The following is an 18,039-nucleotide window of genomic DNA, read 5'->3' as shown; positions in this document are numbered from 1 at the left end:
AAAGCATTTGATCAATCACTGCTTGTATAATACATGAAATTCATGAAAATATACACTTAACTCGTAAAACGAGTGTAAAGACTGTTTTTTTATTTAAAAGGTATTTTTATTCAGGCCTATTTGCGTACAAGCTTTACGTGGCCGAATTAGCCGATTTTTTAAATAGTGTATTTTTTGAAGTGGATCTCGTTGTCACCCTTTTTCTAGGAGGAGAGGAGCTCCCATTTTCCTCCTGTGAGGGTTGTGAGGCACTTTGTTCGTGACTCGTCTCGTCATCCATTGCCGCATCGGTGGTTTTGTTGTTGATTTCCGTCTTCTTTTCGTTTTCCTTGATGTTCGCAGTCTTGAGCTCGTTGCTAGTTGTTGTAGATGCGCCTTGTTGTACAACAAAACACTTGGTGAAACAGGAGTACTGCGCTCACTAGTTTCCATTGTTGAACGGTCGACCTTGTCTTTGGTTAAAGATGTCCTTTTCGCAGTTTCGGTGCAAGGTTTACCATAGTGTGCAGGTTGTTCACAAAACTGGCATGTAACCAGCTGATTTTCGTAGGTAATCAGCGTTTTACACGGATGTGTCCCACTTTGACCACAAATGATGTAAAATGGAATTGCCTTACGTAGATGCATACGTACCACTCGCACGCCATTCCGGATACCGGGGAAAAAATTCCGCCATACTTCCCTTTCGATGGAAAGGATTTCACCGTACCGCGACATATTCTCCCGAACGTACTGATCGGTGACTTGCGGGGGGAGGTCATGCACGCGTACTTCTATGGCATTGTCCACCATGAGCACAGGGATTTTGTATGTAATGTTATCACACTCAACACTGTGCACCTCACTAAATTTCTGTTTGAGCTGTTAGTAGAATGTTGTCACTAATAGTACTGTTGTTGTACCGTTGAATTCCACTATGTTATATCACGTCATTACACTCTCACAAAGTCACTATTTTCACAGTCACTATTTTTTCGAAGGTGTATCAAACGTTATAATACAGATACGTATTTCGGAATGCTATTTGCATCCTTCTTCAGTGTATCGGTTTTATAAGTTTATTGAAAGAATGCTGCAATGAAGTTCCTTTTATACAAACTTAAGTAGGTAGAAACGTAAGTAGGTAAACCACAAAATGAAAGGTAAAAACAGGTAACAGAAAACTGGAAGAGTTAAGTGTTTTCTATGTTTGTTTTTATCTTGGATATGGGTAGTAACTGGAAAAGCCAAGAAGATCTATTCCCTTGGTCTCGGTTTAATAAAGAGATGGAGTTATTTTTGAAAATTTCTAAACTTTCTGCTGAATCTAATTTCCATGGATTGGAAATTTGTCTTAAGATTTTTATGTCATTAGTAGTTCATGATCTTCAAAAAAGGCATGTTCTGCTACTTTTGACTTGAAGTGATGTGGTAGTCCCTTTTCCAATTCTTTGGATGCTTTCGCTATTTCTGAGATATGTTCCTTGAAACGAATGTCCAGTGTTCTCTTTGTTTGTCCGATGTATATTTTATCGCAATGAGGACACGAGATTTTGTATACCCCAGACTTTTTCAAATTCTCTGTAGGATCTTTTGTAGAACCTAGTAGAGTTTTCAATTGGTAGTTCATACTGCTGAACACTAAATCTAAACCAAATTTTCTTAGTTTTGATTTTAGTGGGTGTGAAATGTTTTGATTGAAGTCCACTGATATTCTTTTAAAATTTTCAGAAGGGGGGGTCAAAGTTGTAAGTGATTGTTTTTTCAACAGTCTTAATTTTTTATCGAAGATGGTTTGAATTGTATGCTCTGGACTGTGCACCTCGTTGTTAACCGAAGCGAATGCAATTGCATCGCTTTCACGTTTAAACATAATGTACACACAGTTAGACGCCTTGTTGAATTGAATCTCAGTTACTTTATTAGCGTCTAGATGCATTCGTTCTTTAAGTAAGATTTCAATTTCATTTGCTGCTAACTTTGCAACGCTTGAAATCTATACAAATTGAATTTGGTCTTGTAGGCCAAGATTCCGGCTTTGTTAAATCGTATTTGACCATTTCGTACACTCTATTGTTCACTGTACTGTATTGTGTTTGTTTCAGTGGTTTCGACCGTAAATGATTTTCGACTGCGTCGTGTGAGATGCAAGCACGAACTGTGTGTAAAGACTGTTGATATTTAGTGGAAATCATGCTAAGTTTATATGAAATGCTTTTATTTTTCGATAACTTTTTCATTTAAACTTACTCAATAATGTTCTAATAAATTCAGGAGCCAAAAAAGGCGCAACTTTCAGTGAAAGAAGATCTTTTTTATACTGTCAGGTTCAAAAGTTTTGAAATATTTTAACAATAAAATTATCCATTTTTAAATAACGGTACACAAAAATGAGGCAATCCGAAAAAAATCTTTTGATTGCATTTGATAGCTTTTGCTTTTTTATATAATATGAAAAAACATTGGAAAACTGTTATTTTTAACTGTGAACAAATACATATCGCCTGTCGAAAAAAATTCACTCTGTTCGTTTTGTGAGGTTAGGTCACGTTCGTACAAAACCTAATTATGGTGCTAGCATAAATCAAATAAACATAATTTTCTATTGCACGGAGACACTAACAGCGCTTCTAGTGAGAAATGGTTGTACTTTTTTCCATTAGTAACTGTGGTTGTGTTAAATGCGCAGGCAACTTTGTACATGCATTTTAGGTGCATTTACGCACCCTTTTCACATCAGACGGCGCTGTTGGTGTCACGGGTTGCTCAACTACTTCACTATTACACTGGGGAATCTAGGTTTATTTTATTTATGGTGCTAGTCACAGCAGAAAACGAAAAAGAAGGAGCAGTACGATGATTATGATTAGGATTTTTACGGCTTTGCAGCCGATTCACAGTTGTTTGAAGACCCACAATTAATCGAAAGGAATGTTTTGTCTGCTTTGGACGGTGCTGGATGGGAACATGATATTCACTCACAAGAAGAAAACGGTCGAGCTGACGAACGAGAATAATTTTCAATGAAGAAATTTAAAAGCTCTCAGGAGACCCAGGGTCCTAGACGTAGCAAAAGGATATCTAAGAGAAGAAGGAAAGGAGACTACATTTATTATTAAACAAAAATAAATAGAAAATTCATCTGAATTTGTATGTATATAAAACTGTATAGAATTTGGTTACTATTTCTACAGAATTTCGAATTTGCAAGTAGTTTGCATTTTAATTGTTATTATACATTGAACTATATGCTAAGCGTTTTCAGAAATTGATACAGCTTTCGATATAATTGAAGAGGAGTTATAGTGACAAGGTGTTACTGTTCGGCAATATGGAAGAACCCACTGAAAGGTTTTCTCAAAGGAAGCTATAATAATCTCCCAAGGTTATAGATTGATAGTATAAATTATTGAGATAGAATAGATCAGTTTTAGTTTGTCTACAAACGAGCTTGGACGTGTTTTATTAAATTCTTTTAAATAAATCCTTTGGATTGCTTATTACAAATTATAACATTTTCAACACATCCATGCAGTGCGAAGTACGTGGAATCCCGGACGCTCGATAGAAATCCCAAAAATATTGTCAAGTAAGTTCAGACATGTTGATCCTAAGAATATGTCTTACACGGACGGATCACGAATTGAATAGGCTACTGAGTTTGTTATATTAAGGTCTCATTTAGGGAATTAAGAACCTGCATCTGTTTATAATTAATAGCAGCAGTCCATTATAGCTTGAGTACAATCGTCTCATTTCCTCTTCACATATAGTCTGAGCGCAATTGAAGCCATTCGCTCAAATATTGCTGGCGAAAATGAACTCTATTTGGTATTTTTTTAAATGTAATTTATAATAGCAAATCGTTTGATAAAAACAGTGTTTTTTAGTACATTAACTAATGAATACCAAAATACTGATATGATATTTAAGGAAACTAGTAGTAATGTTTTATAAAATAGAATCCCGGGCCAATCATTTTCTCTCAGCAGCCCTAGTACACATGAACGCAAAAACATCAAAATTGGTCACAAGTAATATGGGCGCAGTATATCACATACGTAAACAGTCCAATGTGAAAGAATTTGCAATAAACTTTTTCTGACATTCTGAGCTTACCTGTTCATCTAAATCCACTGTTTCCGCGATACTAATATCTGCATCTGAAAGTTTTTCGTCATTCGTACACGTTTCAGCGTCTGTTTCCATCACTTTTCCGAAATTGAAGACAGTTCAACAAATTTTCTGTTTTCAATAATTAGTTTTGTTTACCAATTCGTGGGTGAAATGTAATGCATAATGTCAATCGCGATGTATTTACCAGGGATGCCAGGTCATTTTTTCAAAAATCTGTGATCAAGCGTTTCTCGTACCATAATAGCAGATCGAAATCAATTTGGTGAGAAAAAAAAGGTCACACTACTCTGTACCTTTTTCCTCAACCGCTCTGTACTTTTTGGTGCTAAAATCTGCTAGTTAAATCTGTGAAAATCTGTGATTTATTTCAGAATCTGTGAAAATCATTTTTAAAATCTGTGCAGAAAATTGAAATCTGTGAAACAATGAATAATCTGTGAACCTGGCATCCTTGGTATTTACTAACGTGAACTTAGCTTTCACCAACTAAAGAGCTATCAGCATCCGCCTGTTTACGCAAGTTTCGCCCTCCGTGTTCCATGCCAACAAACAGGGCGATACTTCAATTGCTAGTAAGGAAGGGCGAAACTATTTATTTTCTTTATTTTAGATGGTTACCGAACCTTTTATTACTGGAAATAGTAAAAGAGACAATAAAACTACTCACAGATTTGTCTTAGTAGCGAAAACCAGCCAATTTCATGAAACGCAAGGGCGTATCTTTATAATTCACACAGCAGGTATAAAAGTAAACAAATCGAAAAAGGGCGAAACTCTTTTTATGTTGATTTATTCAGTGGATATAGAAGGAAAGTGGTAACATTTGCGTGCCTTTTGAAGATAAACTAACAATTCATCGACTAATCATAAATTGATCAGAGAATATACGATAATTTCTAAACACGATTTGAAACCAAAGTCGAAACATTCATCGATGATTTTCTCCATTTGCTGTCAATGTTAGATTCGCCGTTCTTTGAAAAACAGCTGAAATAAACATAGATTTCCCAGTGTAATAGTAATGTAGTTGAGCAACCCGTGACACCAAAAGCACCGTCTGGTGGAGAATGGGTGCGTAAATGCTCCTAAAATGCTTGCAAAAAGTTGCCTGCGCATTTAACACAACCACAGTAGCTAATGGAAAAAAGTACACCCGTTTGTCACTAGAGGTGCTGTTAGTGTCACCGTACAGTGAGAAATCTATGTTTATTTAGATCCACCCAATAAATCCGAACATCCCCTCTTAGAAAAAAAAAAGTTCAACGGTGGTCCTTTGTTGGTCCAATACGTTGGATCACTGGTCCAATGAACGTCCAATCGATCGTTCAACGGAAGGCCAACACGGGACCTTCGTTTGCCGATTTTGAAACAGACCGTTGAACCGAATGCCATTTTTCCGTTCAACAAACCCGGCAGACAGAGGTCCATTGTTGAGCTATTTTATATATGAGGAGTTGGAACCCCGTTGGACTAGTTTTACTGGACAATTTCCGAAGTTTTTTCCACTTAATTTTTTAAATTATCTCTACATACCTGTACAGTACTTCTACTTCACGTAGAATAACAACAAGTTTTTATATGAAGGTAACACCTAATTTTCAAACTATTTTTGCAAGGGAAAAAACAACAACAAACCATTTCAGCAAACTATACGAATATTTCGTGCAGTATATCATTCAACAAGCGCTCAACGACCAACAAAATAGAACCGACTGCTGAGAGGGTCGGTCGCATCGTACAGGAAAGCTTTTGATTGCGTTTTGAGCAAGATTAATGTACGATTCAGACGATCCGGCTTCTTCCGTCACCGTCACCGGAACGTTAGCCTCCGTCAAAATTAGTCAAATGAGTTTTCCCTTTGCGCATTCACACGTTCCAGCAGAGATCCGGAACGTCAACGTCCGTCAACGGCAAGCTCCGTCAACATTTCTCCGAAAGAATATTTGACGGACTGTGATTATCGCACACATGCACGATTTGTATGATTACGGTATTAGGCTCTCTGACAGCTCACTTACAACCACAAATGCAAATGAGATTGGTTTGTTTTCATCAGGAAACGCATGCATTAAACACGATTCAGACGATCAATCAACTTCCGTCGACGACCAGATTATTTTTATTAATTTTTTCAGTCGAATATTGCTCACGTATTCGACGTTAAAATTTTCCGTGAACTTGACGTAGTGTCCTTTCATATGAATTGCTTACAATTATTGTTGTTGTTCCGTGATCGTTGCATGCAGGCGATAGTCGCTTGATGCTGCGTGTGAATCGCTTTTACATATTGTTTTGTTTTCATCAGGAAACGTGTTGGCCACTCATTTTTCAGTAGGGCCGCCGTTCATTTTTCACTGGGCATAGAAACCTCAATTGAGCTAACGTTTGTTATGTACACGCTTAAAAATAGTTACTCAAAAATGAGTAAGATCTCACTCATCTACAGAAAAAGTGGAACAACTCTAATTTAGAGTAACTCCGAAGTTACTCAAATTTGAGTTCATCCACTGGAAACGATATTTGGGTAAAATCTACTCATATACTGAGTAATACTTTATTCGTACATGTACAAAAACAGAGTAACTATCACTCAAATTTTGTGTGAAATTTTATTTCACATATACCAAATTTGCAAAAAAATTGCTCCTTTTCTGAGTGTATTGTATTAAAATGTTAAATAATTGAACTCAATACTATATCAAGTGGTGGTCGCTTGGAGTAGTGTGTTATGCTCAGGCACCAATCATACACTTATTCCTCATAAATGACATTTGAGCATATTCGTTTCCATTTTAAAGCACAACACGAAGCTGATCATTCCGGTTTTTGCAGACACAACACCGTTTGTGTTGATCGACTCACCCTCGAAATACGCGTCTCACTAACAAAAAATACAACCTGTTGCTACAAATGGTTATTGCAACTTTTAGACTTATCGCGAATGCGAATAGTAACTATAAAACGAGATTTTATGTTAAACTCAAATTTAGAGTAGGAGTTACTCAATATCATTGATGATAACTACTCAATTTTTGACGTTTCCATGTATCATTTGAAAATGAGTAACTAGTACTCAAACTTTGAGTAACTTTTTCTAAGCGTGTATGTATTCGGTGTCAACATCCCACTCTTAAACGAAATATACCACATATGAGTAATTAAACTTATCAGTAAATTTGCAAAGTACGTTACGTTGTTGAGTGGAACTGATTGTTTTGTTTTTTTCCTCTTTCTAGTTCATTTTGAAAGTTATTTATTCGATTAAAAAGTAGGAAAACAACAGATCGATTGACTTTAAAAGTTCCCAGATTTTGTATTAGTGGAATAAAATTGTGCGAAACTAAGTTCTTCAAATTCCGCGTGTAAGAAAATGACATGACGTACACGGATAGGAAACCGGATCGTGTGAATCAGAATGACGGTGACGGACGTTGACGTTCCGGTGACGGTGACGGAAGAAGCCGGACCGTCTGAATCGTACTTAAAGCTTATATTGAACAGAAGAGTGAAGATCAGTGCAGTAAAACTTCATTCAATTTAATTGAAACTGAATGTGGAACATTTGACGATCTCTCCACTGCAGTAAACTTCACTCTCTGACACACACAATGTTTGCTGACGGCCCGAACGAGCAGCATTTAGTTCATCACTCGTCTCTCTGCAATCGAGTCTCAGTTTAATTACCGTCAGTTGATCTTTTGAAGTAACAAAACATCTCTTTCAATAGTGTGAGAGCGGCCTTCAAATGGGGTTCATGTAAACATTCGAATTGGTTCAAGATAATAGATGAAAGACTAATCAGATAGCTGAAATGTCAATCACGGAATACACATAAATTAATTGTTTCCTCCTTCAGTTTTCATTTTTAATACTTTACTCCATTTATAATTCCATTCGTTCGTATCTGCTTACTTCGAAGAGCAAAGACACTGAAGCAACTATACTACTTGGCACTTAAAACTGAGCAAGCAAAACTTCAAATGACTAGGTGCGATTGTTTAACTGACGATGAATTCTGGGAGCTTCACTTGAAAATAGCAGGAAAAGTCAAATGAATTAGTAGGGATACGCTGACGGTCAGGGGCCATAAATTTCATTTTCATCTTACATTATTTGATTGAAAATGAAATTTTACTGCACTGGGAAAGATATACCAAAGCAAGGAGCACGACGGATGCCTGATACTCAGGGGACAGAATATAACGGAGTTGGATTTTCAACCCCGAACATAGGGCCAGAGTTTTTCTGGCCGTAGAAGCGAATGACTTTAAGACGAATGACCTCTATGATCGAATAAAAATAAATGCCCGATACTCTTTATCACCACAACGGGGAGACATCGCCTCGAAAATGCCTTGTTTGGTATCTCTTCGCTCTTTTGCTTTAGTTATACATATCGAAAGCGTAAAACTTCTTCAGGTTAACGCGGTTGATGCAAATGGTGCAGAATTGTCCAATGATGGCCCTATTGAAGCGCTACGATCGGGCCGATATTGTGCTCAATCGGGTCGATGATCGGACCGATGTGGGTTGACAAAATCAATCGGGCAGCTAAAAAACTTATAAATTTTTCTCTACCAAACCCATCCTATTAGTGATAGGTATAACCCGCATGATGTTTTGGCTATCTGGGTAGCCACGGGTACCAGCAGGCTACCAGTACCATTTCAATGACAATATCAAACAGCTGTTATTCAAAGAAATTTTCCTGAACGATTTTGTTGTGAAGGTGTAAGCAAATACAAATTATAATACGGAGTACTCCGACAAATTTTTAAGGACACATTTTGCATCGTGCGGTACATTGTCATGATACACTGTCAGAGTGACAATGTATTTTAACGAGTTTTCTATAAAACTAGCAACACTGAAGGGTAAGAACAAGTTCACCATAGTTACTGTTTATTATAGTGAAAAATAAATAAACAAAGTTTTTATCTGAGAATCAAGATCACAAGCGAAATGTAAGTTAAACAATAATCTAGAATCTAGAATGGTTAAGCCACCATGAATATACTACTAGCTGTATTGATATTTGTAGATTCGTGGGAGTTTGTGTTCATTTTTCATCTTTTGTGATAGTGCCGGTGATATTTAGACTGATTGTTGCAGTTTAATACAGCAACGATAAACATAAACAAACAAGTTTGTTTTGCATCGTAGCAACTAGCATAAAGCGTTGCCAGAAACGATCTCCTTCCACATTTTTAAACTATCGCAATGAAAGGGAGTAATTTGCTAGGCTTACTTGTTCAGGCTGTGAACCAAACATTGGCGGTTCGTTTGTATGGGACTTAGGGGTATTATTATTTGTATTTGGTTAAATATCCTCAGTTTAGTGCAAATCTAGAACAGTTTGATTAGATTTGTGCACTTTTAGCTGTGTGAAATTCACAGTAATCGAGATCAAGTGCAGCCTTCATTGTTTTTGAGAAAAATGTGAAAAAGGGAATGCTTGCATAATTCATACAATTGATCAACTAATTGATATTCGGAAGTGTTAAGGAACATGTCAGTTGTATTCGTATTCACGACATCCAGTTATGTCTCCGACATTACCCACCCGCCTTTTTCTTCTATAAAGCTTTAGAACTATTGAAAATAATTTACTTTGTCAAATATACCAAAAGTCTAGGTCGCACCGTTTCGGATATACAAAGCGTTTTTATGGCAACCCCCTTAAAATCAGTTTTTTATTCATAATTTGTTTCGAGTTATTTTTATGCATACTTTGTTTGGAATAATTGTAGAAAATATAAAATCCCATATTTTTCTTGAAGGTAGTGCATAGGTTTGTTCTTTCCTGGCAAAGTTATACATTTTACCTCTTTTTACCCAAAATAAAACCACAGACTAACAGACATGACAGTATGAGTAAATTGATATAAAAATAATTTTTCGTGATGCACTAGTTCCACCTATATTCTACTGCGCGAACTATTTACTATCTGTGCACCCCTTGTGATATGTACAAGTTTTTTTACTAGTTGGTTTCTCCTCGTTTGTCAACACCGATCAGCTGCTTGCAGGGATGCCTGATATCATCAAAATATTTGAAAATGAATCGTCACAATAAATTATTGGATTACGTTGATAATATATTTAACTTTTTCGCGATGTTGGAAGGTAACCATTTATTTGGCTCAACGTTGTTCATCTAGACTATTTTTTATTGTGTTGGAAGTTTTTACCCGAAATTAAGTGGCGGAAGATCAGAAGCAAGTAAGTTTTGGTTCGATTTTGTATTGCGTTGGAGGATGAGAAGTAGGCACAATTATGTATATAGTTTTGGCAATATGTATTAAATCTGTATCCTGCATGAAATTCGCATGGACGTATACAAATCAATACATTACAGGTAATTCTGTATGAATGGCAACTCTGTTGGTAAATGAAAAAAATAAACACAGTCTAGATGACAGACAGGATGTTTTTGATAGGGTAACGTGGCGCCATCATGACATATGTGAGTACTGTCCCAAATAAAGGAATATTCGAAATGACCGTTAAAATGATTGAAGAATCTAATGTGAGTGTCCTGTCTGTTAGTCTGTGGTAAAACCTTGCACCGAAACGAAATATGCAGCTTTATGCAGTTGATTTTTACAAAATTGATAGGAAAAGATATGCCCATACCAAGAGGCAAATCACTCTAAACTTTGTCTGAACTCAAACAAGTTTTACCGGGAGTAAAAATGTTCAGCAGGGATCTCGCTGGATTAGAATGGGATTAGAGAAGTTTAGCCGAGATCTGGAAAAGCATTATTTTGACATAAGAAGCCGTAAACGTGGAAGCAGAGTTGCCAGATATTTTCATAGAAAACTGTACTGCTTTGTATAAAAATCTGTATTTATCTGTATTCACTAATGAAAGGAAATTTCGGAAAAAAATGATGTTTAAATATGTTATTCCATTACATTATTGTTAATGAATGGCAAATGCAAGGAGCATTCCATTATATCGTAAGTCCTTGCCGCACTGACAAGAGCATTCAACGACGAAATTTAATTGTTTTTGTTATCAACCACAATTGAATTGTAAATCCATATACTTTTTTCGTTTGGAAATGATGACTTGGAATTCGAACATGGAATTCAAACGCTCAATATGCAACGTCAAGTCAGGTCATACAACTTTTCAGTCTGACAATAAAGTTTCATGACGCCATGACTTCCTTGAACATCAGTTCAAATTGGTTTCAAATTATGATATAAATGTATTTCAGCGTTCATCATTAAACAGCTGCAGGAAAAAATTTTCATTTTAATATGGGCAATCAAACACGCTTAGACGGAAAAGTTTTATTATTTCTTTCTTACTTTTTGTGGTATCTGTATAAATCTGTATTTAATTTGAAACATTTGTACTCTGTATTAAATCTGTATGCGCATGTAAAAATCTGTATAATACAGAAATATCTGTATAAATGGCATCTCTGCGTGGGAGCTTGAATGACAGATACACTTCAAACAAGATTAGGCAAAACTAGGTTGGATTAGTTTTAAATTACACAAGCTTATCTTGACTAGTTGGGATTAAATGAGATTAGAGAAGATTATTTTGGAATTACATGAGTTTATTAGTATGAGATTGTCTAGAGTTTAGAGTGATTTGCCCCTTGCCCCATACTATAAAAAAAATCTAAGTGGAACTCGATGGAACTTTTTTTGTAGCCTTGTCAAAGTAGTTTTAGTTATTGAGTTATGAAACCTCCTTGTTAATTGTCAAAAAGTACACAAAATAAAAATCGCAACAATTTGCTTAAGTTGCGCGTACAAGCATGATCTTTTTATTCGTGTTTTCGCGCGTCCAGACTGGTAGTCGCTGGTTTCACTCCTCCTCGGAAATAGGATAGAAATATCTTTCATATATTTGCATACATGCATAGCATGTATAGTAATAATCTATATTCGTTATACACTTGTAATACACTATAATAATTTGAATTAATTAGAACAAGAAAATACAGAGCAAGGAATTAGCGACACAGAAAACTTGAACGATAGCGTGACTGATACTGATTGATCGAATTCAATGCGACTTTGTGAAATATTGTAATGGTTAATTAGGTAACATTGATTACCTTATTGATTGATCAGGTTGTTAAAAGTGTTATAACCCGTTAACGTTTGTAATTCATTTGATTTCTTTTTACCAGAAAACACGTTCAACCATTTGGTTTCAATTTATTTATTCTTCTTCTTTTCCGTACTCCTCATGGCCCTGTTGCCTGTATCATTTCTAATGCAGTATATATAACACATTTCTCTTTCTTCGATTTAATTGATTGTTACACTCCTTCATGCTTCTAGCTCGAAGTCCTCAAATCGCAATGGTCGTTTTATTTCTCGTTTTGGACGTCCAATCCCTACGTCGTTAGTTCCCTTGCAGTTTTCAGTGACCAATTTACTACCGTTTGCTGTCAATGTAGAATTTGATGTATCCCAGTCACTGCAGATAGGCTACACAAAATAAAAATCGCAACAATTTGCTTAAGTTGCGCGTACAAGCATGATCTTTTTATTCGTGTTTTCGCGCGTCCAGACTGGTAGTCGCTGGTTTCACTCCTCCTCGGAAATAGGATAGAAATATCTTTCATATATTTGCATACATGCATAGCATGTATGGTAATAATCTATATTCGTTATACACTTGTAATACACTATAATAATTTGAATTAATTAGAACAAGAAAATACAGACTGATACTGATTGATCGAATTCAATGCGACTTTGTGAAATATTGTAATGGTTAATTAGGTAACATTGATTACCTTATTGATTGATCAGGTTGTTAAAAGTGTTATAACCCGTTAACGTTTGTAATTCATTTGATTTCTTTTTACCAGAAAACACGTTCAACCATTTGGTTTCAATTTATTTATTCTTCTTCTTTTCCGTACTCCTCATGGCCCTGTTGCCTGTATCATTTCTAATGCAGTATATATAACACATTTCTCTTTCTTCGATTTAATTGATTGTTACACTCCTTCATGCTTCTAGCTCGAAGTCCTCAAATCGCAATGGTCGTTTTATTTCTCGTTTTGGACGTCCAATCCCTACGTCGTTAGTTCCCTTGCAGTTTTCAGTGACCAATTTACTACCGTTTGCTGTCAATGTAGAATTTGGTGTATCCCAGTCACTGCAGATAGGCTCGTTTGGAATCTCTCGATTAATGGTATCATCCTCCTGGTTTCCGACTAGTTTCTTCAGATGCGCAGAGTTTCAACGGTATCTGCGCCCATCATCCATCTGTACTGTTACCCTATTTCCCTGCTTGTTCACCACTACTGCTGACTCGGGAATGAATGCCGATGATAGTTTATTCTGCGGTACCAAGTTCCTCATCAAAACTCGATCCTGAATTTGTAGATCCGAATGTTGTGCATTATTTTTAGTATCGTAGTATGATTTCGCAGATTGCTTATATATTTTGTCATGATCACGTATGCCACTGTCTTCAGTGTTGTTTGCAGCTAAATCAGGAATCCAATCCCGTAGTTTTCTGCCGAAAACCAGTTCAGCTGGTGAGCAACCCGTTGCAGGATGACGCAATATCGAATAAACGTAGTTGGCCTCTTGCAAGTCCTTCCTCCAGTCAGTCCCGTTCAACTCAGCTATTTTCAGAGTTTTCAATATGGAACGGTTTTGACGCTCAACTTCTCCGTTACTTTGTGGCCAGTACGGAGTAGTATGACGATATTCAATTCCAAAGGTGGCACAAAATTCATTCATTTTCCTGCTTGCAAAGTTCCGTGCGTTGTCCGAGACTGATTCGACAGGTAGTCCCATTGTCATGAACACTTTATCCAGTCTTTCAATGATGTCCTCGGTTTTAGTTGACCTTAAAATTTCGGTAATACGGTAACGGCTGTAAAGGTCGATCACTACTAAAATGGAATCACCTGATGGAAGTGGTCCTAATAGGTCCATCGCGAGAATCTGCCACGGTTGATGGGGAAGCTCTCGAACACACAAAGGTTCAGGACGTACTGAATTGCTGACCAACTGGCATTCCAAACACGATTTCACTGTCTTCTCTACTTCTCTGTCAACGTTTGGCCACCAAACCTTGCTCCGGATGCGTTGCTTCGTTCTCTCGATTCCTGGATGACCGATGTGAGCCAATTTCATTATTCGTTTACGAAGATTAATCGGTGCTACTATCCGATCGTTCCTCATAACAATTTCGTTCACTGTACTCAACTCTTCTCGAAACGGCAAAAATTGTTTCAGTTTGTCCATCCATCGACCAGTATTCAACGCCTCTTTGACTGCGGCTAACTCACTATCTTGCACTGTAGCTTCAACGATCTCTTCAATACGCAAGACAGATGGTGTAGCTGATTCCAAAACAGTAAGCAACATTGATTCTCCATTTTGATCGTAAGTGGAGCACTCTTCGAATCTCGGCAGTCGTGATAACGGATCAGCGATATTAGCTTTTCCCGATACATGAACTATTTTGTACCTGAATGACTGGAGCCGCAATGCCCAGCGCTCAATTCTCGGGCACTGCTTTCGTTGAGAGCCAAACATTACCTTAAGTGGCTCATGATCGGTAACCAACTTGAATTCTAAGCCTCGTAAATATGGTTCCAGTCGTTCTGTTGCCCAAACAAGCGCTAGCGCCTCTCTTTCATTCTGTGCGTAAGCTCGTTCGGCTGTCGATAACCCTTTACTCACGTAGCAAATCGCCCTCTTTTTGCCATCTTTCTCCTGCAACAGCACCGCTCCGATCCCTACCGGACTGGCATCTGCTATAAGTATTGTCTCATCGTAGGGTGAGTAGTATCCAAGGTTTTTAGGATCTACTAGTACTTTCTTTACCTCTTCGAAGGCAGCCATGTGCTTTCGTTCCCATTTGAATCGAACATCTTTGTGTAACAGTTCTCTAAGTGGTGCAGTTAACGTCGACAAATTCGGTATGAATTTCCCAAGATAATTAATAAGCCCCAGGAAGCTCTCAATTCTTCTACCGTTTCAGGGTTACGACATCGCCGAATGGCATCCACCTTCTCTTCAGCCGGACTGATTCCATCACTGCTCAATCGATGCCCCATGAACATAACTTCTTTACGCCCAATCTCACACTTCTTCTCGTTAATTGTTATGTCATACTCTTTCAGACGGTCAATGACGGCTCGCAGTGTACGATCGTGTTCAACCTTATTGCGTCCAAACACAAGCATATCGTCGATAAACACTTTTACATCTTTAATTCCTGCTAGTACACGTTCTATGATGTTTTGAAAAACTTCTGACGCACAACTCATTCCAAATGTAAGGCGTTTATATCGAAAGTAACCATTGTGTGTAGCAAAAGTCGTAATCGGTCTTGATTGCTCGGAAAGCTCGATTTGATGAAATGCCTTGTTAAGATCTATCTTAGAAAAATATTTGCAGTTGTGCAAATGTGGAATAATGTCGTCGAAGGTTGGTAAAGGATGGTGTTGTGGAATGATTGCTTTGTTGGCGTCCCGCATATCAACGCAAATGCGTATCTCATCGGTATTACCCACCTTTGGTCGAACAACTAATCGTGATATCCATGGGGAATCTCGAGGAGCGGGCTCAATAATATCCTGTTTTAACAATTTCGCAAGTTCCCTTTCCACTTTCGGTTGCAATGGAATCGGAACACGACTTTGAGTGTGTTGAATGGGTTTTACAGTAGGATCCAGTTGAATGTTCACTATGACACCTTTAACTTTTCCGATTCTCTCGTCGTTTGATTCTACAGCACAAACGGACGTGTCTATATTCAGAATTCCAAGCTCAACAGCCGCTCGTTTTCCAAGAAGATTAGCTCCTGACTCCTTCACAACGTACACCTTATAACTTATAGAAGATTTCTTAGTCGATATATCTGCGATGAACATTCCCTTGATCGAAAGTTTGTGGCCGCCGTAATTGAATAATTTCTTGGAAACCGTATTTGTCTGAAAATCTATTTGGACTTTTCTACTTTTTAAAAACTCCCAGACATCAGCACTTATCACATTAGCGCTCGCACCGGAGTCGATCATCCAGTCGAGTTGCACGCCACCCACTTTGCACGTTGTCTTCTCACTGTTAGTTAGATTCATCGCGAACACATAATGGATACTCTCATTATCTGTTTCGTAATTATTTCGCTCGCTTTCGTCACTTTCAGAATCATTTGTAGTTACTTGTCTTAGTTTATGCTTTTGACGCAGCTGGATTTTCCCGTCCAATTTTTTTCGTGCTTCAATGTCTTTTGTTTTGCAACATCGTTTGAAGTGTCCGATTAAGTGACATTTCTCACACTTTTTGTCCGTGCTGGACAATCATCATCGTTAGCGTAATGCCCAGTATGACCACATCTGTAACATTCCCCGTTAGACTTCGTAATGCGGTTGATTTCTTCCGTTCGCTGCAGATTCTTACGGTGTTTCGCAATCGTTTCCAGAGAACGACCCTCCTCCACCGTTTGTGCTAATGTCATATTTCCCTTGGTTAGAATCTTTGCTCGTAGTTCATACGAGTACCCTTTTTCAAAAATTTGCTCCTTTATGTTCTCCTCAAGCCAAACGCCATACTCACAGACACTGCCTTGCTCCCGTAGTCGCAGGACAAATTTTTCGATTGTTTCCTCTGGACCTTGTTCAAGATTCCGGAATATGTGACGTTCTCTCGGTAAGCATTTGAGTGGGAGAAAGTATTCGTCGAGTAGTTTGACCGACTGTTGGTAAATATCCGAACCCTCTGGAATTTCCACCTCCTCGCAAATTGATGTCCCTCCTCGCAAATTGAAAAATATATCTTGTACATCACTACCAGCATAGTGCAACAGATAGGAGCGCTTTCGAGCTGTGTTTACCACATTGTTTACTTCCAGAAAGATATTGAAGCCTCGCTTCCACTTTTTCCATCGACTTGACACGGTAGAGGTATCCGTCGGGTCAAACTTTTGAAAGCTGGGACCGCTTTGATTTTTGATACTTGTCCGATGAAACTGTTTTTTTCGCGCACTTTTTTCTGAGTAGTAGCTACTATTCAAACTGCTGTTCACGAATTCCCGTACAGTTTTAAACTGCTGTTTCCGTTTATTCTTACTCGAATTTAATCAGCATCCGTATTTAAACTATTGGTATTTAACTTTTCTATGGATTTACCATCGTCGCCAAATGTTATAACCCGTTAACGTTTGTAATTCATTTGATTTCTTTTTACCAGAAAACACGTTCAACCATTTGGTTTCAATTGATTTATTCTTCTTCTTTTCCGTACTCCTCATGGCCCTGTTGCCAGTATCATTTCTAATGCAGTATATATAACAAAAAGTATTGGGAAAAGTTACTCATTTAAATACGATCTAAAACTTTGTAGTAGATACTTAGATAATAGATGTAGATTCAACGTAGATAAATCCAAAATAACTGTAGGTAAAATAAAGCGAATATATATCTAAAAAAAAAAATTTAACATTATTTATATCTTCAGCAAAAATACTTCGAACAGAAATTTAGTTTTATATCCGTTCACTGTTATATTAATCAGTGTTGGTGATTGCCGAAAATTTGACAGAAGCTGCTATATTGCTATCTATATTGTATACAACATTTTCAATCCGGTAGAAGATGCTACAAGAACTCGAGTCTCTCAATGCATGAACCGCGAGAGATTTTTTCTACATTCCTTCGCTCCACTTCATACTCTGAGTATTTCACGGCCATTAAAATAAATTACAGTCTGATAATGATCGTTGCTGTGTGGAATTTCCCAAGAGAGAATCGCAAGTTGACAATTATCGCAGAAAATCGAGTCGATGATTCAACTTGATGATTCTCATACTAGGTTGCAATATTTCAAAACCCTTGTGTGGAGCATTCACATACATTTTCATAGACACAACTTATACAAAGATTATATGCACATAGTTAGAATAAGCGGCAATAG

General features: G+C 37.4%; 2 protein-coding genes across 2 annotated transcripts in view; both read right to left on the bottom strand.

Moving 5' to 3' along the window:
- The window catches only part of LOC131434986 (zinc finger protein 595-like), a 52,287-nt gene extending 48,031 nt beyond the window's left edge, over window positions 1-4,256 (bottom strand). Inside the window, exon 1 of the mRNA XM_058602381.1 lies at window positions 4,099-4,256. Coding sequence (XP_058458364.1) covers window positions 4,099-4,188 — 90 coding nt within the window. The 5' untranslated portion in view covers window positions 4,189-4,256. The remainder of the gene's footprint in view (window positions 1-4,098) is intronic.
- A 9,085-nt stretch (window positions 4,257-13,341) lies between these two features.
- Window positions 13,342-14,964, bottom strand: LOC131433765 (uncharacterized protein K02A2.6-like). The gene has a single exon (XM_058600358.1). The coding sequence runs from the start codon at window positions 14,962-14,964 to the stop codon at window positions 13,342-13,344; it is 1,623 nt and encodes a 540-aa protein (XP_058456341.1).
- Window positions 14,965-18,039: the final 3,075 nt, after the last annotated feature.

The sequence above is a fragment of the Malaya genurostris genome, chromosome 3 (genome assembly GCF_030247185.1).
Source record: "Malaya genurostris strain Urasoe2022 chromosome 3, Malgen_1.1, whole genome shotgun sequence".
NCBI classification, from domain to species: Eukaryota; Metazoa; Arthropoda; class Insecta; order Diptera; family Culicidae; genus Malaya; species Malaya genurostris.
The sequence above is the reverse complement of the archived record's forward strand: the minus strand, read 5'-3'. Positions and strand labels throughout refer to the sequence as shown.

Excerpts from the sequence above, each read along its gene's own strand:
- LOC131433765 (XM_058600358.1), bottom strand. The coding sequence starts at position 14,964 with ATGGCTGCCTTCGAAGAGGTAAAGAAAGTACTAGTAGATCCTAAAAAC.